At 56.0% G+C, this 24009-nt stretch overlaps 1 protein-coding gene and 2 pseudogenes across 1 annotated transcript; all 3 read right to left on the bottom strand.

Moving 5' to 3' along the window:
- Window positions 1–379: 379 nt before the first annotated feature.
- On the bottom strand, window positions 380–2881 carry LOC106628978 (protocadherin gamma-B5 pseudogene; annotated as a pseudogene).
- Window positions 2882–3043: 162 nt separating this feature from the next.
- On the bottom strand, window positions 3044–11038 carry LOC102109937 (protocadherin gamma-A5 pseudogene; annotated as a pseudogene).
- Window positions 11039–13029: 1991 nt separating this feature from the next.
- Window positions 13030–23651, bottom strand: LOC102106023 (uncharacterized). The gene is made up of 3 exons (XM_088063766.1): window positions 21668–23651; window positions 21008–21250; window positions 13030–15963 (listed from the first exon to the last, which is right to left on the bottom strand). Exons 1-3 carry the CDS (start codon window positions 23456–23458, stop codon window positions 13030–13032), a joined length of 4968 nt encoding a protein of 1655 aa, XP_087919892.1. The 5' UTR covers window positions 23459–23651.
- Between the last annotated feature and the right edge of the window lie 358 nt (window positions 23652–24009).

Below are 24009 nucleotides of genomic sequence, written 5' to 3'. Positions count from 1 at the left end.
CAACTGATAGAGCTCAAAAGTTGAAGACAAAACCTCGCACCTGAAGCTGAACCTGTGACCAAAGAATAACCAAGTGCTTCCTCCTCTACCATGAACGGGACATTGCCCATTCCTTAATTCACTCCATCACGGAGACAGGACTGTGCAACTCACAAAAACAAAAACTTCAATTTCAGGAAAAACAGACAAACACTGAGAAACGCTGCTACGAGCCGAAAGGAGAGCCATAAACAGAGCCTGTCAGCTGAATCTGTTACCAAGAAAAAATGAGAAACTTCCGCGGCCACTACATAGAGACCCAGACGACGAGTCCCCTCAGACACCACGCAGAGAATTCCCGGAAAACAAGGAGGACGATTCCGAAAGTTTTAAAAGAAGGTCACGCTTTACACACCTGTAGTGCAGCAGCATCGGCGGGCGGCTCTCCCACGACGACGTTACTGCTCGGGCTCGGCTTCTCGCAGGAATCGCCGCCCAGAAGCTCCTCCGCCGACAGGACGGGCACCGGCGGCAACGGCGGCACTGGCGGCGGTTGCCAAGCGGCCTCGGGCACGGCGCGGGCCGGCGGTGGCACGCACAGGTTGTAGGAGTAGGGCAAGGTGCCCTCGCAGAAGTCGGCCGGGAAGGCGGCGCCGGCCAGCGAGAAGCGCTGCGCGCCCAGGCAGCGCAGCACGGCGGGCGGCCCGGCCCGGCGCAGCCGCGCCACCACGGCCAGCGCCACGCTCAGCACCAAGAGCGCCGACAGCAGCGCCAGCGCCAGCACCAGGTAGAACTGCAGCTCGGCCGCCGCCGCCGTCGCCTCCGCCTCGGCGCCCGCCGGCCGCTCGCTCAGCTCCGGCAGCGCCTCCTGCAAGCTCTCGGCCAGCACCACGTGCAGCGTGGCCGTGGCCGACAGCGCCGGCTGCCCGTGGTCCTTCACCACGGCCACCACACGCTGCTTGGCCGCGTCCCGCTCGGACACGGCGCGCGCCGTGCGCACCTCGCCGCTGTGCAGCCCCACGCGGAACAGCGCCGGCTCCGACGCCTGCACCAGCTCGTACGACAGCCACGCGTTGCGCCCCGCGTCCGCGTCCACCGCCACCACCTTGGCCACCAGGTAGCCGGCCTCGGCCGAGCGCGGAACCACCTCGAACTGAGTCGCCGCCTCTCCCGCCGCCTCTCCCGCCGCCGCCCCTGCCGCCGCCGCCGGCCAGAGCACCCGCGGCGCGTTGTCGTTGCGGTCCAGCACGAAGACGCGCACCGTGGCCGTGGGGCTGCGCGCCGGCGCGCCGCCGTCCTGCGCCCGCACGGCCACCGCGAACTCGCGGCACTGCTCGTAGTCGAAGGAGCGCTGCGCGTACAGCGCGCCGCTCCGCGCCTCCACCGACACCAGCGGCGCCGCGCCCGCCGCGCCCGCGCTGCCGCCCGCCAGCCAGTAGCTCACGCGCCCGTGGCGCCCCGCGTCCGCGTCCAGCGCCTGCACGCGCAGCACCAGCGCGCCCGCCGCGTTGTTCTCCGCCACGTACGCGCTGTACGCCGCCTCCTCGAACACCGGCGCGTTGTCGTTCACGTCCGACACCTCCAGCACCAGCTCCCTGCTGCTCCACAGCGACGGCCTGCCCCGGTCCCGGGCCACCACCGTCACGCGCTGCTCCGACGCCTGCTCGCGGTCCAGCGCGCTCGCCGTCACCACCTTGTACGAGCCGCCCGACGACGCCACCAGCGACAGCGCCGCCTCCCCCGACAGCTCGCACGACACCTGACCGTTCTCCCCGGAGTCTCTGTCCCGCACTTTCAGCACGGCCACCACGGTGCCGAGTGGGGCATCCTCGGGCACGGGACTGGACAGGGATAGAATGGTGATCTCGGGCGCGTTGTCGTTCACGTCCAGCACCTCCACCTCCACCTTGCAGTGAGCAACCAAACCCCCTCCGTCCTTCGCCTCCACAGCCAGGCTAAACGCGCGCGTGTCCTCAAAGTCCAAAGCCTCCTGCAGCGTGATAGACCCACTCTCTGCATCGACCACGAACTTCTCAAGTGCCTTGATCGGCATTTTCCTGAAGCCGTAGCTGATGTGGGCGTTGGTGCCGGCGTCGGTGTCTGTGGCTGACAGATTCAGGACTGTCGAACCCGGCGGCGTGTCCTCACGGAGGCTCACAAGGTAGTGATCCTGCGGGAATACGGGTGGGTTGTCATTGGCGTCTGTCACGTTCACCCGAATCTGGACACTCCCGGACCTTGAGGGGTCCCCGGAATCAACCGCCGTCAGAATAAGCTCAAAACAACTCTGCTTCTCTCTGTCTAATGTTGTTTCCAGTACTAACTCTGGTTTGCTTCCGTCCGGACTGTCCTTCATGGCCATGGAGAAGGACGGATTGCTGGATAGTCGGTAAGTCAGCAACGAGTTGCTTCCTGCGTCAGCGTCTCGTGCCATCTCCAGAAGAAACCGGGAACCGGGAGGCTTCCATTCATCGATCTCGAGGTCCAGAGCTGCCTTGCTGAACTCTGGGGCGTTGTCATTCACGTCCTCGATGGACACCTCCACATGGAACACGTTCAGCGGGTTGTGAACCAGCACCTCGAAGCTGACAGAGCAGGACGCCGACTCGCCGCACATCTCCTCCCGGTCCAGCCTCTCGTTCACGTAAAGGTTGCCGTTCTCCTCATTCACCGTGAAGTATTGCTTCTCCTCGCTCAGCCGCAGCTTGCGCGCCGGCAGCTCGTCCGCGCTGAGCCCCAGGTCCCGCGCCAGCGGCCCCACGAGCGAGCCTCTGCCCAGCTCCTCGGGGATGGCGTAGCGGAGCCGCTCGGCCGCCGCCCGCCACCACACGCACAGCAGCACCGCGGCCAGCAGCGCTCGCCCGCCGCCCGGCCCGCGCCTCTGCCGCCGCCTCACCGCCATTCTCGCCCGCCGCCGCCGCCGCCGCCGCTCGCCAAGCTCCTGCCTCCTGCCGCTGCCCTGCCTCCCTTCCAGCCGCTCTCGCCACACAGCGCACGGGCCGCCGCACCAAAGCTAGCGCGCTCGGCCCCACAACCACGCCGCTGTTCCCCGACAAGCGACTCCTCAACGCCGCACCAAAGCCGCACCAAAACCGCACCAAAGCCGCCTCTCGCCGCTGCTGCTGCCGCTGCCGCTGCCGCTCTGGCCGGCGCCGGCCCAGCGAGCAGCCTGCGGGGGCAGGACGCTGCGGCGGCGGCGGCTCCAGCGCCGGCAGGCGGCGGCCAACAGCGGCACCCGGAGGCGCCGCCACGCCACTGCAGCCGCCCGATGGCCGCGCTCAACGGGGCCCGCAAAACAATTGCTTTGATTGAACACTCAGTACCAAATATTCATGGCAGAGATATAAATACGGGAATTCAGCTGCCCTTAATAAAATCGTGACACATTTATAGTAGCAATAAACGATAATATAGGGAATACTTCAAGAGGTTTTCTGCACTATTCTCCCATATCTTCGTTTGTCCTTCATGACCTGGGATGAAGTAATATGGGATATAGAACAGCCTAAAACAATGTAAGCAACCCCTATGCAGTGATAGCAGAATAAAATTTACCCTTTTTGTTTCTTATTCATTCAAGTTGTTTCCACTCCAACGCCATTCTGTCCCAGATGTGATCTGAGGCCATCCTTTTGAGTCACAAAAGAACTGTTTTGATTGAACACTCAGTACAAAATATTCATAGCTCATCATTTAATACCGGAATTCAGCTGCCCTTAATAAAATCACGGCGCATCTACAGCAGTAATAAATAATAATACAGGGAAGACTTCAAGAGCTTTACTGCAGCATTGTCTCATATCTTGATTTGTCCGTTCATGACCTGGGATGAATTAATCTGAGGTACAGATCAGATTAAAACAATGTAAGCAACCCCTATGCAATGATAGAAGAATACCATTAATTCTTGCATTTCTCACTCATTAAAGTTGTTTAAGCTGCATCTCCAAATCTGGGCACCTGACTTTGAAAAACGCAAAGCAACACTGAGTCCTTCATAGAACCAAAACCTGTTTCCAGTTTCCAACTTAAACTTTTCCTTCAAGGTAATATAATCCGCACCTCTGCCATGAGCAAGAACATCTTCCTCAAGGCTTGAACGTTGGAGGCATATTCAAAACATCTCAGGGCAATATTTTCTATTTTCTCACAATCCATATTGTAAACATTTCCCCTAATCAAATCCTCCCTTCTCTTGGTTAAAAACACTTGTCTGCTGCCATATGACTACATGCTCTGGTAAAAAGAGTGCTTAGGAAACCCTTCCTCTTTACACCTCTAAACATCTCAGGTGTGTGAGGGAACTGCACCTGCACTCGGACAATTGGGACACAGGAGACCTGACACAGAAGATCAGACATGCTGAGCTTCAGCTCATGACAACAAGCAATGCAAGAGTTACAAACACATAGAAATTAACAGAGGCAAGAACACTTTGTAGGTCTCCCTTGCTCTACACAAGCAACTCAAAGCACACCCTACTCCATCAGGCACAGCCTTGGGGGATCCATGACATGGGACAAGCAAGGCAATGACCCACTTCTTCTCTGGCCTCACACTCACAGCTCCCCTCTCTTCTTTTCCTTCTCCACTATGCAACTGGAAGCTTTTGCTTGTGGCCATCTCCTCCCTGGGCACATTTATCAGGAGATGATAATGCACTACAGCCACAGCCAGAAGGGAGGGACATTTCTCTGCTCACCACCGGTATGAGAAGGAACTGAAGGATTCCAAAGCACACAAATGATAAACAACCACACTAAAAGATTAGCGGTCATCCAATGGAGAATGGCTCATCAAACCATTGGCTTCCAGGGAATCTCATCCCTGCCCTTATCACATGTTCTGTTCCACACAGACACAAGGCTCACTAAAGTCATATTTATTACATCTATTTCTGCCAACAGTACCAGAACACAAAGTCACTCTCATATCTCCTGCCTTCCACTCCCACTGAACAAGAGAAGGAGATATTAACACATCATAGGTCAGTAAAAAGAGATGGCTTGTTGATAATTTTAAGTAGGCCCACATACAAGGTAAATCAAGGTATAGCAACACACAGAAGGTATAACAACGTACAGGAAAACCCAAAGTTATAATTGTTTAGGGTTAGTAAGTCTTAGAAGACAATAACTTGTTAGAGATGACAGAAGTCTTCTAGGCCTTTATTTCAGGCCTTAAAATTAATCCCTGAGAGCTCCTGGAATTCCCAAAGGTCTCAAGCTGCAAGAGGGGCCCTAAATAATTTCACTGCACGGAAGATAGGGGGCTTCAGTTGAAGAATTAATCCTCACCTCAGTGAGCTTTTTCTACTTCATGGCCTGCTCACCCTGCACAAATATGAAACCAGCATTTTTAACAGCTTCTCTTCAGCCTCTTCCTCAAGTTAAATCTTCTGACAAATTACAAGACATTCTCTAATTGCTTCTTCTTCCTATTCTTCCTATTCCCCACTCACAGTTCTTTCCTGGGACGCTGAAGTAAGGATGTGCTGAAAAACAACTGTTTTAATTTTCAAAGCACTAACCAGAACTGCAAAAATGAATTGCAGCCTTTTTGCAATAAAGGGACTGAATAAAAGTGCAATTACAGCTCTGAAGAAATTCTAGATCACAATGTTGCATAGAGAAACAGATGGATAATGGAGGTTTCACACATAATTAATTATTGTTCCAGACATGAACAGTTCCATATTATGGTTCCCCATGAACAGTTCCATCTATGGCCACAGAAAGAAAAAGAACACCTTGGGGAAATGAATAGTTATGAAGTTGTATTTCTTAAATGTAATATGCAGTGTCCAGCTGGGTGGGGCTCTGAAGAAGCTGCTCTGCTGGAAGATGTCCCTGCCCATGGCAGAGGAGTTGGAAGGAGATGATCTTGATGCTCCTTTTCAACACAAACCATTCTACCACTCTGTGTTTCTGTGATTCTATGATTACATTCACAGCTTCAAGGTATGGATGACAGACACTCTCCCTACAGGATAATTTTATGGTCTAGAGCTTGAAGGATTGCCAGGCACAATGAGGATCAACTTTATTCCTTGATGAAAAAAAAGCGACAAGCAAACAACCAAACCAACGAAAGCCAACCCAAACAAAACCCATCAACCAAAAAATGCTAATTAACCCAGCTAAGGATTGAAAAACACCAGGAGAGTATCCATCGTGGCTTCACGTTTCAGATTGTCTCAACTGTACCACATATGCAACACAGGAAACTCAATTGTAACTAATGCACACGAGGCACGAGGCACACAGGAGCTCTCTACACAGACCCCAGACACGCATTTCCTTGCATAGGAAGAGAAAGAAAAAGCTTGGAACCACAGCTGTGAGCCTCATCTAACTACAAGGACAAACAGACCTTGACACCATTCATTCATTCTTTTGGAACAATATCAGGGTGAGCTCCAGCACCGGCCCTGTCTCTGCATAGACAGACTTCTTCTCTCTGCCCAAACAAAACATGAAAGGAAAGATTGAATACAGATATCATAAGAAGAAAATTTGTGTGCACAGCTTCTCAGACCCCAAGCAGCACAAATGAGTTTATGCTGTTCTTCACAATTACTGGAACAAGTGTAAAATATTACACAGGCCATCAATTTTCAGCAGCTCTGACAAAGACCCAGCCATCCAAGCATCACCTCAAAGCAACATCACCATTCTGCAGCACATGCACTCCTCACAAGATGCGTGACCACCACTCTTGATGCAACACAATATGGAACACAACCTGCGCCATTTGAGTCCACACCACACAAGATCAAATCATGAGACTCTTCTTGACTCATTTTCATCATTAATAGCCTTGGGCATCAACACAACACATCCATGTCTCCTCCAGTTCCTCCTCACACACCACATCCCCAACACTCCCCAATAACCCTTCACAGCTCACATGGTTAACACAGATCTTCAGAATTTACACAGACTCCGCCAAAAGGAAAGTTGCTCACACAGGAACTCCTGACCATGGATAACATTTGACTTCTCACTCAAGCCATGGGACAAGTAAATATATTTCTTACAGAAATATTTTCCAGAAACCTGTCTATGAAAGTCTCTCTCTTTTCACCTCTAAACATGAAAGATCCATCTTCATATCATCAGAAGAGTGAGATAGAAAGTTAACACCTGCAGGACTGAAGAGCTCACAACACTCTTCTGGGTTATAGAACTCACAGGACATGATCAATAATGTTGTTTACAGGCACAGAAGACATTGCTTAATCTTCCCATATGGCATCTTCCATAAGCACAAAGTTAATTTTTTCAGTGACACAATTATGATAGGATGCAAATACTTTGGAAGAACCTCCCAGGGTTCTCCAGCCACCTGCTACACAGATCATCTAGACTATTACATTCACAGGAAATACCCAGCGTTGCTTCATGCTGGATATAGGAACTGGACAGGGAATGGAGGAAAACATTCCCTTCAGGCTTGCAGCAGACATTCATGCACACCTCACACAACTCCAATTCCCAACCCTTCCCATCATCCATGGGCTTCTTTCACCCACACATCTTCAAAACACGTGACACTGGAGGCCCAGTTCCCCACACCATTTCTCTTCACACCACCAATTTCACACAGCCATCTTTCCACCTCTGCACTATGGAAGCGACATTTGCCTGCTCACTCAAGTGCTGGGAAGAGACTTCATAGCTCTAAAAGGAAAAGCTGAGCAGTCTTCCAAGAGAGACCGACTCAGTGAATATCTGCACAGGGGGAATTATACCCACCTTCTATCTCCTGCTGCAAATTAAATCTCTCCCTTCCCATTCTGCCAATTCTCTTCACATGCTAAACATTTTAGAGCCAGGGCTCATCCAGCTCCATTTGCCATAGTTCGGCCTTCAAAATCAAGAAAGAAACAAAGCAGTTCTGCCATTTCCTCCTGCATTACCTCCTCCACATACAAACACACCCACAGCCTTTTCAAAGAGCCACAACTTGTAAGAGGATCCTTCATCTTCATAACAGTCACACAGACGTCACCAAACAACGCCTCTTGCCCGGCCATGTCCCCTGCTGGGGACAAAGATCAAAGCATGGATGACAAAAAGGCTTTTCCTGCTTACCTCCACTATGAATCATGGAGAACGATAAAGGCTGAGTAAAATGTGCAGAGAAACCCCACGGGAACCCCACAGAATTATGACCACGACACATTCAACCTATCCAAGCACATGTGCTCTTGCAAAGACACACGAGACTCATAAAAATTGTCTTTCTCAATAACGCCATATATCCCTTCAGAAGATCTAACACTACTAAGAACACTGATTCTTGACAGCACAGGGGACATGGGGGGAAAACTCCAACCTGAGAAATACCCAAACTCACGACCTAACGAACAGCCTGCCAGCAGCAGCCTTCTCCCTCCTTCCTTCTCCGCTAACTGCAAGGCTGACGACAGAGCCCATGTCCAAAGAACGACACCAACGGGCACCAGCCATAAGAACGTCACCGAGGGAAACTCGACCTCGCTTGGAAGGCAAAATCTCCTACGCAAGGCAGAGAACAGGGCGGGGAAAAGGACACGGGAGCATCAGGAGGAAGCACGACTGTCGGAGTAAACGTGCCCAGAGCAACTCACCGAGGGAGCGGCGGGATCCGCGGGCAGGGCGGCGGCAGGGTCCTCGTCCCCGAGCAGCGGCGCGGGCTCGTCGGGCAGAGGCCGCGCCGGGAGGGTGTCGCAGCAGCTGGCGGCCGAGAAGCGCAGCTGGCTCTTGCGCGAGTCGGCCGTGAGCGACACGTCGTGCGAGTAGGACTGCAGGAAGGCGCGCACGCCGTCGATGCCCACGAAGTGCGACACGGGCACGCCGCGCAAGGCGCCGCTCTGGGCCGGCAGCAGGTGCTGGCGGCGCCAGCGGCGCAGGCGCAGCGCCAGCAGCAGCAGCAGGGAGGCGAGGAAGAGGCACGACACGGCGGCCCCCGCCAGCACGGGGCAGCGCGTCAGGCTGCCGGCCGGGTCGCCCGGCGCCGCCGCCTCGGCCGCGCTGCCCAGCTCGGCCAGCAGCCCGGCCACGCTCCCGGCCAGCAGCACGCTCAGCGTGCCCGTGGCCGACAGCGCCGGCCGCCCGTGGTCCTTCACCAGCACCACCAGGCTCTGGCGCGCCGCGTCGCGGGCCAGCGGCGAGCGCGCCGTGCGCACCTCGCCGCTGTGCAGCCCCACGCGGAACAGCCCCGGCTCCGTCGCCTTGGCCAGCTCGTACGACAGCCACGCGTTCTGCCCCGCGTCCGCGTCCACCGCCACCACCTTGGCCACCAGCGCGCCGGGCTCCGACCCGCGCGGCGCCAGCTCCACGCCCGGCCCCGCGCCGCCCGAGCCCGCCGCCCGAGACAGCGGCGGCGGGTCCAGCACCTGCGGCGCGTTGTCGTTCTCGTCCACGACCACCAGCACCACCGACACGTTGCTGCTCAGCGCCGGCGCGCCGCCGTCCTCCGCACGCACCCACAGCCGCAGCTCGCGCACCTCCTCGTAGTCCAAGGAGCGCAGCGCGTACAGCGCGCCCGTCTCCGCCTGCACCGACACGTACGACGACAGCGCCGCGCCCCGCACCCGCCCCTCCGCCAGCCGGTACCGCACGCGCGCGTTCTGCCCCCAGTCCGCGTCCGTGGCGCGCACCGTCAGCACCAGCGCGCCCGCCGCGTTGTTCTCCCACACGCGCGCGCTGTAGCGCTCCTCCGCGAACACCGGCGCGTTGTCGTTCACGTCCAGCACCCGCAGCGCCAGCACCGCGCTGCTCTGCAGCGCCGGCGACCCGCCGTCGGCCGCCCGCACCGTCACGTTGTACTCCGACACCTGCTCTCGGTCCAGCTCTCTCGCTGTCACCACACGGTAGTAATCTTTACGGGATTTCTCTAGCCGGAATGGGACGTCCCCATCGAGGGAGCAGCGCACTTCACCATTCGGTCCCGAGTCTTGATCATACACATGGAGCAGGGCGACTACGGTCCCCGATGGCGCGTCCTCAGAAATCTCAGTCAGAGCAGACCGCACAGAAATCACAGGTGCGTTATCGTTCATGTCTGTGACGGTGATTGCGATTTTGGCAGTGTCGAAAAGGCCTCCGCCATCCCGTGCCTGCACCTCCAGTTCGTAAGAGTCGCCTTTCTCAAAGTCCAGGCTCTGTAACAGAGTGATCGCTCCACTCTCTGAATCCAGTTGGAAAATAGCCCTGTATGTCTCTATCTTCAACGAGTATTTAATTTCCCCGTTCCGCCCCTCGTCGGCGTCCGTGGCCGTGACGATGACGAGGACAGAGCCCACGGGCACGTCCTCGGGCACACGCACCGTGTACTCCGCCTGGCTGAACACGGGCGCGTTGTCGTTCGCGTCCACCACGGTCACACGGATCCGAGCCGTGCCCGTCCGTGCCGGATCGCCGCCGTCCATCGCCCTCAGCACCAGCTCGTGAAACGCCGCCTCCTCCCGGTCCAGCGCCTTGGCCAGCACCAGCTCGGGACGCTGATCGCCGCCGGGGCCCGCCTGCACGGCCAGCGAGAAGTGCTCGTCACCGCTCAGCTCGTAGCTCTGCAGGGAATTCCGGCCCGAATCCGGATCATGAGCCGTGGCCAGGGGAAATCGAGACCCCGGGGCTGTCGTCTCGCTAATCGTCTCCTCAAACTCACTTTCTTTAAAGCCGGGCGCGTTGTCATTAATGTCCGTTATTTCCACCTGGATTCCATAAGCCTGCATCTGTCCCTCCACGATCAGCTCACAGCGCAGCACGCATTGCTGCATACGCTCGCACAGCTGCTCTCTGTCGATCCTCTCCGCCGTCACTAAATGTCCCGTCTTCCCGTGCACAGCGAAATACTGCGTCCGACCTTCCGAGACAATGCGAACGCCGCGGTCTCGGATCTCCGGCAGCTGCAGCCCCAGGTCCTTGGCGACGTCGCCCACGAACGAGCCCTTGGGCAGCTCCTCGGGCACCGAGTAGCGCAGCTGCCCCCACGCCGCCTCCCACGCCGCCAGCAGGACGGCCCAGAGCACAGCTCGCTGCCGCCGGCCCCAGCGCCTCCCCCCCCAGCTCATCTCCGCCAACTTAGCTTCCCGCTGCCGCTGCTGCTCAGCTCCCAGCGCTTGCTGACCTTTCCCACCGGCCTCTCCGCTCCCGGGCCCTGCCCCAGCCTCCGCCGCCTCTCCGCCGCACGGATCCGCACCGGCAGGACGATCGCACACCGCCGCCCGGGCTGCCCACCCACCAATCCAGCGATCGAGCTGCGATCCAGCCTGGCCGCAGCGGGCGGGGCTGCCGGCAGCGCTCCGATCCTCCTCTCGCTCCTCTCGGTCAACAGCGGCGCCCGCAGCCTCCTCCCGGCACTGCAGCCACCGAGCGCTGCCCGCCCTGCCTGCCTACAAACAGGGACCACTCGCCACCCACACGCCGCTTTCCGTCCCGCGCCCATCTCCTGCCTCCGCTTTTCTCCAGCCCATCTCGCCTTTGACCCTCTAGGGCATCGCGATCGGGAGGAAGGCAGAGATATTCCGTGAGAGCGGTTCTTGAACCACACGGGACACTAAGCATTTACTATTGGAATTTTATGTAAATTCAAACACATTTTTCGTATTTTACCCTGCAGCTTATGGTTAGCCTTATGCTCTTTGTTCAAAAGCATCTTCAACAACAGGCTCTGGGAGGAAATGGGAGGATTCTATGTCCCGAATAAACACAATTATCAGGTTCATTAATACAAGCGGGATAAGAGCAATTGCATGCTTCTTCAAGTCAGGGACCTAATTGTTACAGTACTGAATAACAGGGTAAAATAAAGATGCAGCTAAAACTCCTAAGGATTCAGGACTTCAAACCCTTGACATTCCTTCCTAAAATAAACACTGTGTTTCCTTAGTTTATACAGGTTGACATTCAATCAAGTTATTCTATATTTCTTTTATGCTGTAATCAACGTGTAAAGAATTTAAGCTCATTAGTAAACAATTCATCTGTGTATTTCTTATCGACGTTGGTACGATATCTTTTCATGAAAGGAATTATAGAACAATACAAAAAAAGTACAGTTGTGCTCTTCAAACTGTGCTGACCACTAATCAATATGCAAATGAGAATGATTCAAGTGCCTAAACCGTGGTCGGAACAACATCTCTCATGTGTGATCCCTCCGTATCTCAGGGGTTTCTTCTAGTCGACTGAATTGCAGAAGTTTGCTGCTCCCGATATACCCGATTCTACTAAATCCCTCACATACTCTATGTAATAAGGATTAAAAAATTAAAACTCCTAAAACAGAAACCATTCAACCCTCTCACCTGCGTATGAAATAAAGATCATGAAGAGCAAACAAAACAGAGCGAACAGCCACCCGGGACGCATAAAAAGAGGCCATCCAGACCCACTACTGCAATCCCCCCAGAAATGGGCAACAATCTCTTTTTTCATTCAGCATGGAGAACTTAAACTTCCACTTTCGTTTCCTTTCATAAACAAAAAGGACAAAAAAAGTTCAACGAACGGGTTTGTGTAAAGGCTCACACACATTCCAAGCACAGCCTTTCTGAACAAAATAGTCAGCAAGCTCAAACAGCTTGTGTCAGTGGATTTTTTCCTTCACTCCGTCATGCAGAATCAGCCATTCTCCTCCCACAGAATACCAATCCTCATTCAACATTACGAACATATTGTAATTTATAGAGCTCGAACGGTGAGGACAAAGCTTTGCGGCTGAAGCTGAACCTGTGACCAAGGAAGAACCAAGTGCTTCCTGCTCTACCATGAACGGGGCATTGCCCGTTCCTTAATTCACTCCATCAAGGAGACAGGACTGTGCCACCCATAAAAGCAAAATCTTCAATCTCAGGAAACACAGAGAAACACGGAGAAACGCTGCCACGAGCCGAAAGGAGAGCCATAAACAAAGCCTGTCAGCTGAATCTGTTACCGAGAATAAAATAAAAAACTTCCGCCACTACGTAGAAACACAAATGACGAGTCCCCTCAGACACCACGCAGAGAATACCCGGGGAACAAGGACGACGTTTCAGAAAGGTCTGAAACCAGAAAGACATCACGCTTTACAGACCTGCAGTGCACCAGCATCGGCGGGCGGCTCTCCCACGACGACGTTACTGCTCGGGCTCGGCTTCTCGCAGGAATCGCCGCCCAGAAGCTCCTCCGCCGACAGGACGGGCACCGGCGGCACCGGCGGCGGTTGCCAAGCGGCCTCGGGCACGGCGCGGGCCGGCGGTGGCACGCACAGGTTGTAGGAGTAGGGCAAGGTGCCCTCGCAGAAGTCGGCCGGGAAGGCGGCGGCGGCCAGCGAGAAGGGCTGCGCGCCCAGGCAGCGCAGCGCGGCGGGCGGCCCGGCCCGGCGCAGCCGCGCCACCACGGCCAGCGCCACGCTCAGCACCAAGAGCGCCCACAGCACCGCCGGCCCCACCACCAGGTAGACGTGCAGCCGGGCCCCCGCCGCCGCCGCCTCGGCGCCCGCCGGCCGCTCGCTCAGCTCCGGCAGCGCCTCCTGCAAGCTCTCGGCCAGCACCACGTGCAGCGTGGCCGTGGCCGACAGCGCCGGCTGCCCGTGGTCCTTCACCACGGCCACCACACGCTGCTTGGCCGCGTCCCGCTCGGACACGGCGCGCGCCGTGCGCACCTCGCCGCTGTGCAGCCCCACGCGGAACAGCGCCGGCTCCGACGCCTGCACCAGCTCGTACGACAGCCACGCGTTGCGCCCCGCGTCCGCGTCCACCGCCACCACCTTGGCCACCAGGTAGCCGGCCTCGGCCGAGGGCGGCACCACCTCGGACGGAGACCCCGCCCCTCCCCCCGCCGCCTCTCCCGCTGCCGCCCCTGCCGCCCCTGCCGCCGCCGCCGGCCAGAGCACCCGGGGCGCGTTGTCGTGGGGGACCAGCAGGAAGCCGCGCACCGTGGCCGTGGAGCGGCGCGCCGGCGCGCCGCCGTCCTGCGCCCGCACGGCCACCGCGAACTCGCGGCACTGCTCGTAGTCGAAGGAGCGCCGCGCGTACAGCGCGCCGCTGCGCGCCTCCACCGACACCAGCGGCGCCGCGCCCGCCGCGCCCGCGCTGCCGCCCGCCAGCCCGTAGCTCACGCGCCCCTTGGCGCCCGCGTCCGCGTCCCGCGCCTGCTCCCGCAGCACCAGCGCGCCCGCCGCGTTGTTCTCCGCCACGTACGCGCTGTACGCCGCCTCCTCGAACACCGGCGCGTTGTCGTTCACGTCCGACACCTCCAGCACCAGCTCCCTGCTGCTCCACAGCGACGGCCTGCCCCGGTCCCGGGCCACCACCGTCACGCGCTGCTCCGACGCCTGCTCGCGGTCCAGCGCGCTCGCCGTCACCACCTTGTACGAGCCGCCCGACGACGCCACCAGCGACAGCGCCGCCGTCCCCGACGGCTCGCACGACACCTGGCCGTTCTCCCCGGAGTCTCTGTCCCTCACTTTCAGCAAAGCCACCACGGTGCCGACCGGTGCGTCCTCGGGCACGGGACTGGACAGGGATAGAATGGTGATCTCGGGCGCGTTGTCATTCTCGTCTGTGATGTCGATCTGCACTTCGCAGTGGTCGGTGAGCCCACCACCGTCCATCACCTCCAGACCGAAGATGTACTTACTCTTCTCCTCGAAATCGAGGAGCCCCGCTGTCCGAACTTCTCCACTCTCACTGTCAATAGTGAACAACGCCCTGACGGCGTCCGGGATGCTGCCAAAGGAGTAGGACACTCGCCCGTTCGAGCTTGCGTCCGCATCTGTAGCCTGCACTTGCAGCACCACGGTTTCCACTGGAAGATTCTCCGGAACTCGCGCCTCGTAGAGAGCTTTGCTGAACACGGGTGGGTTGTCATTGGCATCCGTCACGTTTACTCGAACCTGGACTCTTCCAGACCTCGCAGGGTCCCCACCATCCACTGCCATCAGCACTAATTCAAAGGAGCTTTGCTTCTCCCGGTCTAACATTCTCTCTAGTACCAATTCCGGCTGCTCCTTGCCACCCGGCTTTTCCTTCATGGCCAGGGAGAAGGACGGGTTGCTGGTGATCTGGTAAGTCAGTAACGAGTTGCTTCCTGCATCTGCATCTCGCGCCATCTCCAGAGGAAAACGAGCACCGGGAAGCGTCCATTCACCAATCTCCAGGTCCAGAGCTGCCTTGCTGAATACCGGGGAGTTGTCATTCATGTCCTCGATGGACACTTCGATGTGGAAAATGTTCAGCGGGTCCTGCACCAGCGCCTCGAAGCTGACAGAGCAGGACGCCGACTCGCCACACATCTCCTCCCGATCCAGCCTCTCGTTCACGTACAGGTTGCCGTTCTCCTCATTCACCGTGAAGTATTGCTTCTCCTCGCTCAGCCGCAGCTTGCGCGCCGGCAGCTCGTCCGCGCTGAGCCCCAGGTCCCGCGCCAGCGGCCCCACGAGCGAGCCTCTGCCCAGCTCCTCGGGGATGGCGTAGCGGAGCCGCTCGGCCGCCGCCCGCCACCACACGCACAGCAGCACCGCGGCCAGCAGCTCTCGCCCGCCGCCCGGCCCGCGCCTCTGCCGCCGCCTCACCGCCATTCTCGCCCGCCGCCGCCGCCGCTCGCCAAGCTCCTGCCTCCTGCCGCTGCTCTGCCTCCCTTCCAGCCGCTCTCGCCACACAGCGCACGGGCCGCCGCACCAAAGCCTGTCCCGCTCGGCCCCACAACCACGCCGCTGCTCCCCGACAAGCGACACACCAAAGCCGCACCAAAGCCGCACCAAAGCCGCACCAAACCGCCTCTCGCCGCTGTTGCTGCCGCTGCCGCTGCCGCTCTGGCCGGCGCCGGCCGAGCGAGCAGCCTGCGGGGGCAGGACGCTGCGGCGGCGGCGGCTCCAGCGCCGGCAGGCGGCGGCCAACAGCGGCACCCGGAGGCGCCGCCACGCCACTGCAGCCGCCCGATGGCCGCGCTCAACGGGGCCCGCCTTGGGCCGGGCCTCAGCGGCTGCACCGCCTCCGGCCTCGCTCCTCCGCTGCAAACACCGAGCACACAAGCTCCTGCTCCATTCCACTACAACCCCATTCTATCCATGATGTGCTGCCGGCTTCTGTTAAGGCTTTCTTTTGCGTCGCAAAACAATTGTTTTTATTGAACACTCAAAAGCAAATATTCATGGCTCAGCAGTAAAGAATCGCATTCAGCTGCTCTCAATAAAATCATAGCGCACCTACAGCAGAAATAAATGATAATACAGGGAATACTTGAAGAGTTTTTCTGCACTGTTGTCCCATATCTTGAATTTTCCCTTCATGACCTGAGATCAATTAATCTGAGGTATAGATAAACCCAAAGCACTATAAGTATCACCAATGCCAAGATAATAAAATAACAATAATTCTTTTATTTCTGGCTCATTCAAGTTGTTTCATCTACATCTCCATATCCGAGCACTTGACAATAGAAAGTGCAAAGCAAGACGGAGTCCGTCATAGATACCAAATATGTTTGCAGTTTCCAACTTAAACTTAAGTTCAAAGTCATTTAATCCACACTTCTGCCATGACCAGGAATATTTTCTGCTACACATGAACATTGGAGGCATATCCAAGACTTTTTGGACCAATATATTCCATTTTCTGTCAAGCCTGACTGTGAAGCATTTACCTAATAAAACCTTCCCTTCTCTTAGTCAAAACCACTGGCCCATGTAAAAAGAGTGCTTAGGAAACCCTTCGTCTTTACACCTCTAAACATCTCAGGTGTGTGAGGGAACTGCACCTGCACTCGGACAATTGGGACACAGGAGACCTTCCACAGAAGATCAGACACACTGAGCTTCAACTCATGACAACAAGCAATGCAAGAGTTACAAACACATAGACATTAACAGAGGCAAGAACACTTTGTAGGTCTCCCTTGCTCTACACAAGCAACTCAAAGCACACCCTACTCCATCAGGCACAGCCTTGGGGGATCCATGACATGGGACAAGCAAGGCAATGACCCACTTCTTCTCTGGCCTCACACTCACAGCTCCCCTCTCTTCTTTTGCTTCTCCACCATGCAACTGGAAGCTTTTGCTTGTGGCCATCTCCTCCCTGGGCACATTTATCAGGAGATGATAATGCACTACAGCCACAGCCAGAAGGGAGGGACATTTCTCTGCTCACCACCGGTATGAGAAGGAACTGAAGGATTCCAAAGCACACAAATGATAAACAACCACACTAAAAGATTAGCGGTCATCCAATGGAGAATGGCTCATCAAACCATTGGCTTCCAGGGAATCTCCTCCCTGTCCTTATCACATGTTCTGATCCACACAGATGAAAGGTGTATTAAAATGACTAAAGCCATATTTTCATTTATTACTCCCAACAGTACCAGAACACAAAGTCACTCTCATATCTCCTGCCTTCCACACCCAATGAAGAAGAGAAGGAGATGGTTACACACCAGAGGTCAGTACAAAGAGAGGGCTTGTTGATAATTTTTAGTAGGCCCACCAACAAGATAAATCAAGGAAAAACAACTCAGAAGAAAACAACACATACAGAAAAACACAAAACGTTAATTCTTTAAGCCTAGGGAGTATTAGAAGACAACAAGTTGTCAGAGATGACCACAGTGAAGTCTGTTAGGCTATTATTTCAGGCCCTAAAATTCACACCTGTGAGCACCTGAAATTCACTGAGGTTTCAAGCTGCAAGTGTGGCCCTAAAGAATTTCACTGGACAGAGGATAGGGGGCTTCATTTGAGGAATTAATCATCACTTCAGCGAACTTCTACTACTGCATGGCCTGCTCACCTTGCACAAATATGAAACCAGCAATTTAAACAATTTTTCTTTGGCCTCTCTCTCAAGTTAAATCTTTTGACAAATTACAACAGATTCTCTAATTGCTCCTGCTTCCCATTTCTCCTATTCCCCACACGCAGTTCTTTCCTGGGTCGCTCAATTAGAGATGTGCAGATAAACGACTGTTTTATATTTCAAAGTAATGAACAGAATTGTGAAAATCAGCTGCAACCTTTCTGCAAAGGAGGGCCCAAATGAAAGTGCAATTACAACTCTGAAGAAACTATAATCACAATGTTGCAAAGAGAAACAGATGGATAATGAACGTCTCACACACAATTAATTATTGTTCCACACAGGAATTGTGGCTCGATATGTACAGTTCCGTACAGAAAAAACACCACCTTGCAGAAATGAGTATTTATGAAGTTGTATTTCTTAAATGTAATATTCAGTGTCAAGCTGGGTGGGGCTTTGAAGAAGCTGCTCTGCTGGAAGATGTCCCTGCCCATGGCAGAGGAGTTGGAAGGAGATGACCTTGATGGTCCTTTTCAACACAAACCATTCTCTGAATCAGCGTTTCTGTGATTCTATGATTTCATTCACAACTTCAAGGTATGGATGACAGACACTCTCCCTACAGGATAATTTTATGGTCTGGAGCTTGAAGGATTGCCAGGTGCAATGAGGATCAACTTTACTCCTTGACAAAAATAAAACAATAACAGGCAAACAACCAACTCAACCAAAGCCAACCCAACCCACCCAAACCCAAATCAAACAAAGCTTCCAAAAATAGTTAATCAAGCCATCCAAGAATGGAAAAACACCAGCAGAGTATCCATCATGGCCTCACATTTCAGATTGTCTCAACTGTACCACATACTCAACACAGGAAACTCAATTGTAACTAATGCACACGAGGCCTCACACAGGAGCTCAATACACAGACCCCAGACACTCATTTCCTTGCATAGGAAGAGAAAGAAAAAGCTTGGAACCACAGCTCTGGCCTCGTCTAGCTACTAGGACAAACAGACCTTGACACCATTCATTCATTCATTTGGGACTATATCACACTGAACTCCAGCACCGGCCCTGTCTCTGCATAGACAGACTTCTTCTCTCTGCCCAAACAGAACATGAAAGCAAAGATTGAATAAAGACATCATTAGAAGAAAATTTGTGTGCACAGCTTCTCATATCCCATGAATCACAACTAATATCATTCTGACCTTCCCAAATATTTAAACAATTGTAAAATGTTACATAGGCCATCAATTTTCAGCAGCTCTGACAAAGACCCAGCCATCCAAGCATCACCTCAAAGCCAACATCACCATTCTTCAGCATATGCACTCCTCACAAGATGCGTGACCACCACTCTTGATGCAACAGAATATGGAACACAAACTGTGCCATTTGAGTCCAAACCACACAAGATCAAATCATGAGATTCCTCCTGACTCATTTTCATCAGGCCAGCAATAGCCCTGGGCATCAACACAACACATTCCATGTCTCCTCCACTACCTCCTCACACACCACATCCCTAACACTCCCCCACAACCCCTCGCAGCTCACATGGTTATCACAGATCTTCAGAATTTACACAGACTCCACCAAAAGGGAAGTTGCTCACACAGGAACTCCTGACCATGGATAATATTTGACTTCTCACCCAAGCCGTGGGACAAGAAAAACCATTTCCAACAGAGACATTTTCCAGAAAACTGTCTATGAAAGTCTCTCTCTGTTTTCACCTCTAAACATGAAAGATCCATCTTCAGATCATCAGAAGAGAGAGACAGAAAATTAACAGCTGCAGGATTGAAGAGCTCACAACACTGTTCTGGGTTATAGAATTCACAGGACATGATCAATAACGTTGGTTACAGGCACTGAAGACATTGCTTGCTCTTCCCATACAGCATCTTCCATAAGCACAAAGTGAAGCTTTTCAGTGACACAATTATGATAGGATGCAAATACTTTGGAAGAACCTCCCAGGGTTCTCCAGCCACCTGCTACACAGATCTTCTGGACAATGACATTCACAGGGAAAAACCCCATCTTGGTTCATGCTGGAGACAGGAACTGGACAGGGAATGGAGGAAAACATTCCCTTCAGGCTTGCAGCAGACATTCATGCACAGCTCACACAACTCCAATTCCCAACCCTTCCCATCATCCATGGGCTTCTTTCACCCACACATCTTCAAAACACGTGACACTGGAGGCCCAGTTCCCCACACCATTTCTCTTCACACCACCAATTTCACACAGCCATCTTTCCACCTCTGCACTATGGAAGCGACATTTGCCTGCTCACTCAAGTTCTGGGAAGAGACTTCATAGCTCTAAAAGGAAAAGCCAAGCAGTCTTCCAAGAGAGACGGACTCAGTGAATATCTGCACAGGGGGAATTATGCCCACCTTCTATCTCCTGCTGCAAATTAAATCTCTCCCTTCCCATCCAGCCAATTCTCTCGCCAGACTAAATATTTTATAGCCAGGGCTCATCCAGCTAAATCTGACCCTTCAAAATCAAGAAACAAACAAAGCAGTTCTGACATTTCCACCTGCATTTCCTCCTCCAGATACATACACACCCACAGCCTTTTCAACGAGCCACAACTTCTAATAGGACCCTTCATCTTCATAACAGGCACACAGACGTCATCAAGGAACACTTCTTGCCCCGCCACATCCCCTGCTGGGGACAAAGATCAAAACATGGATGACGCAAAGATTTTTCCCACAAACATGCACTATATACCATACAGAATACTAAAGTCTGAGAACAAAGTGCAGAGAAGTTCCACGCAAAGCCATCAGCATTTTGATCTAGACATGTTCAACCTATTCAAGCAGAAGGTGCTCTTCGGAAGACACATGAGCCTCATAAAAAGTTGTATTTCTCAAAAACGACATACATCACTTCAGAAGATCTAACACTAACACATTCTACCAGCACAGGCGACATGGGGCGAAAATACGTGGTACCTGAGAAATACCCAAACTCACGATCTAACGAACAGCCTGCCAGCAGCAGCCTTCTCCCTCCTTCCTTCTCCACTAACTGCAAGGCTGACGACAGAGCCCATGTCCAAAGAACGACACCAAAGGGCACCAGCCATAAGAACGTCACCGAGGGAAACTCGACCTCACTTGAAAGCAAATGTCCTACGCAAGGCAGAGAACAGGACGGGGAAAGGACACGGGAGCAGCAGCAGAAAGCAAGAGTGTCGGAGAAAACGTGCCCAGAGCAACTCACCGAGGGAGCGGCGGGATCCGCGGGCAGGGCGGCGGCAGGGTCCTCGTCCCCGAGCAGCGGCGCGGGCTCGTCGGGCAGAGGCCGCGCCGGGAGGGTGTCGCAGCAGCTGGCGGCCGAGAAGCGCAGCTGGCTCTTGCGCGAGTCGGCCGTGAGCGACACGTCGTGCGAGTAGGACTGCAGGAAGGCGCGCACGCCGTCGATGCCCACGAAGTGCGACACGGGCACGCCGCGCAAGGCGCCGCTCTGGGCCGGCAGCAGGTGCTGGCGGCGCCAGCGGCGCAGGCGCAGCGCCAGCAGCAGCAACAGGAAGGCGAGGGAGAGGCACGAGACGGCGGCCACGGCCAGTACGAGCCAGCGCGTCAGGCTGCCGGCCGGCTCGCCCGGCGCCGCCGCCTCGGCGGCGCGCCCCCGCTCGGCCGGCAGCTCGGCCACGCTCTCGGCCAGCAGCACGCTCAGCGTGGCCGTGGCCGACAGCGCCGGCCGCCCGTGGTCCTTCACCAGCACCACCAGGCTCTGGTGCGCCGCGTCGCGGGCCAGCGGCGAGCGCGCCGTGCGCACCTCGCCGCTGTGCAGCCCCACGCGGAACAGCCCCGGCTCCGTCGCCTTGGCCAGCTCGTACGACAGCCACGCGTTCTGCCCCGCGTCCGCGTCCACCGCCACCACCTTGGCCACCAGCGCGCCGGGCTCCGACCAGCGCGGCGCCAGCTCCACGCCCGACCACGCGCCGCCCGAGCCCGCCGCCCGAGACAGCGGCGGCGGGTACAGCACCTGCGGCGCGTTGTCGTTCTCGTCCACGATCACCAGCACCACCGCCACGTTGCTGCTCACCGCCGGCGCCCCGCCGTCCTCCGCACGCACCCACAGCCGCAGCTCGCGCACCTCCTCGTAGTCCAAGGAGCGCAGCGCGTACAGCGCGCCCGTCTCCGCCTGCACCGACACGTACGACGACAGCGCCGCGCCCCGCACCCGCCCCTCCGCCAGTCGGTCCCGCACGCGCGCGTCCTCCCCCCAGTCCGCGTCCGTGGCGCGCACCGTCAGCACCAGCGCGCCCGCCGCGTTGTTCTCCCACACGCGCGCGCTGTAGCGCTCCTCCGCGAACACCGGCGCGTTGTCGTTCACGTCCAGCACCCGCAGCGCCAGCACCGCGCTGCTCTGCAGTGCCGGCGACCCGCCGTCGGCCGCCCGCACCGTCACGTTGTACTCCGACACCTGCTCTCGGTCCAGCTCTCTCGTTGTCACCACACTGTAGTAGCTGCCGTGCGAGTTCTGGAGCCGGAACGGGACGCCGTCGTCCAGTGAACAGCGCACCTCACCGTTAGCCCCCGAGTCCCGGTCTTGCACATGCAGCAGTGCGACCACAGTCGCTGATGGCGCATCCTCAGAAATTTCACTCAGCGCCGACCGCACAGAAATCACTGGTGCGTTATCGTTCATGTCTGTGACGGTGATTGCGATTTTGGCAGTGTCGAAAAGGCCTCCGCCATCCCGTGCCTGCACTTCCAATTCATAAGAGCTGCCTTCCTCGAAGTCCAGGCTCTGTAACAGAGCGATCGCACCCCTCTCCGAATCCAGCTGAAAAATCCGTGAGGCTTTCTCTGTGATTTTCTTTAACGAGTATTTCACCTGTCCGTTCAGCCCCTCGTCGGCGTCCGTGGCCGTGACGATGACGAGGACAGAGCCCACGGGCACGTCCTCGGGCACACGCACCGTGTACTCCGCCTGGCTGAACACGGGCGCGTTGTCGTTCGCATCCAGCACGGTCACACGGATCCGAGCCGTGCCCGTCCGTGCCGGATCGCCGCCGTCCATCGCCCTCAGCACCAGCTCGTGAAACGCCGCCTCCTCCCGGTCCAGCGCCTTGGCCAGCACCAGCTCAGGACGCTGATCGCCGCCGGGGCCCGCCTGCACGGCCAGCGAGAAGTGCTCGTCACCGCTCAGCTCGTAGCTCTGCAGGGAATTCCGGCCCGAATCTGGGTCATGAGCCTCGGCCAGAGGAAATCTCGATCCCGGGGCTGTCGTTTCGATCATTCTCTCTTCCAGCTCTATATCCTTGAAAATGGGGGGGTTGTCGTTAATATCCGTGATCTCTACTTCGATTTCAAAAAATTTCATTTCCCCCTCCACGATCAGCTCACAGCGCAGCACGCATTGCTGCACACGCTCGCACAGCTGCTCTCTGTCGATCCTCTCCGCCGTCACTAAATGTCCCGTCTTCCCGTGAACAGTGAAATACTGCGTCCTATCTTCGGATACAATGCGGATGCCATGAGCTCGGATCTCCGGCAGCTGCAGCCCCAGGTCCTTGGCGACGTCGCCCACGAACGAGCCCTTGGGCAGCTCCTCGGGCACCGAGTAGCGCAGCTGCCCCCACGCCGCCTCCCACGCCGCCAGCAGGACGGCCCAGAGCACAGCTCGCTGCCGCCGGCCCCAGCGCCTCCCCGCCCAGCTCATCTCCGCCAACTTAGCTTCCCGCTGCCGCTGCTGCTCAGCTCCCAGCGCTTGCTGACCTTTCCCACCGGCCTCTCCGCTCCCGGGCCCTGCCCCAGCCTCCGCCGCCTCTCCGCCGCACGGATCCGCACCGGCAGGACGATCGCACACCGCCGCCCGGGCTGCCCACCCACCAATCCAGCGATCGAGCTGCGATCCAGCCTGGCCGCAGCGGGCGGGGCTGCCGGCAGCGCTCCGATCCTCCTCTCGCTCCTCTCGGTCAACAGCGGCGCCCGCAGCCTCCTCCCGGCACTGCAGCCACCGAGCGCTGCCCGCCCTGCCTGCCTACAAACAAGGACCACTCGCCACCCACACGCCGCTTTTCGTCCCCCGCCCATCTCCTGCCTCCGCTTTTCTCCAGCCCATCTCGCCTTTGACCCTCCAGGGTATCACGATCGGGAGGAAGGCAGAGATATTCCGTGAGCACGGTTCTTTAACCGCACGGGAAACGAAACACTTACTAATGTCATTATATGTAAATTCAAACACATTTTTGGTATTTTATCCTGTAGCTT

Source organism: Pseudopodoces humilis, chromosome 17 (assembly GCF_049639895.1).
Source record: "Pseudopodoces humilis isolate 2021_Gansu_Grassland_sample_001 chromosome 17, ASM4963989v1, whole genome shotgun sequence".
Lineage (NCBI taxonomy): Eukaryota > Metazoa > Chordata > Aves > Passeriformes > Paridae > Pseudopodoces > Pseudopodoces humilis.
Note: the sequence above shows the minus strand (reverse complement) of the source record. Positions and strands in the feature narration are given on the sequence as shown.

Excerpts from the sequence above, each read along its gene's own strand:
- LOC102106023 (XM_088063766.1), bottom strand. The coding sequence starts at position 23,458 with ATGAGCTGGGCGGGGAGGCGCTGGGGCCGGCGGCAGCGAGCTGTGCTC. Across the intron at positions 21,251-21,667 it reads GCGCGCTGGTGGCCAAGGTG|AGCGGCGCCTTGCGCGGCGT; the intron begins GTGGCGGTGGAC and ends CTGCCGGCCCAG. Across the intron at positions 15,964-21,007 it reads CGGATCCCGCCGCTCCCTCG|CGGAGGAGCGAGGCCGGAGG; the intron begins GTGAGTTGCTCT and ends CGGTGTTTGCAG.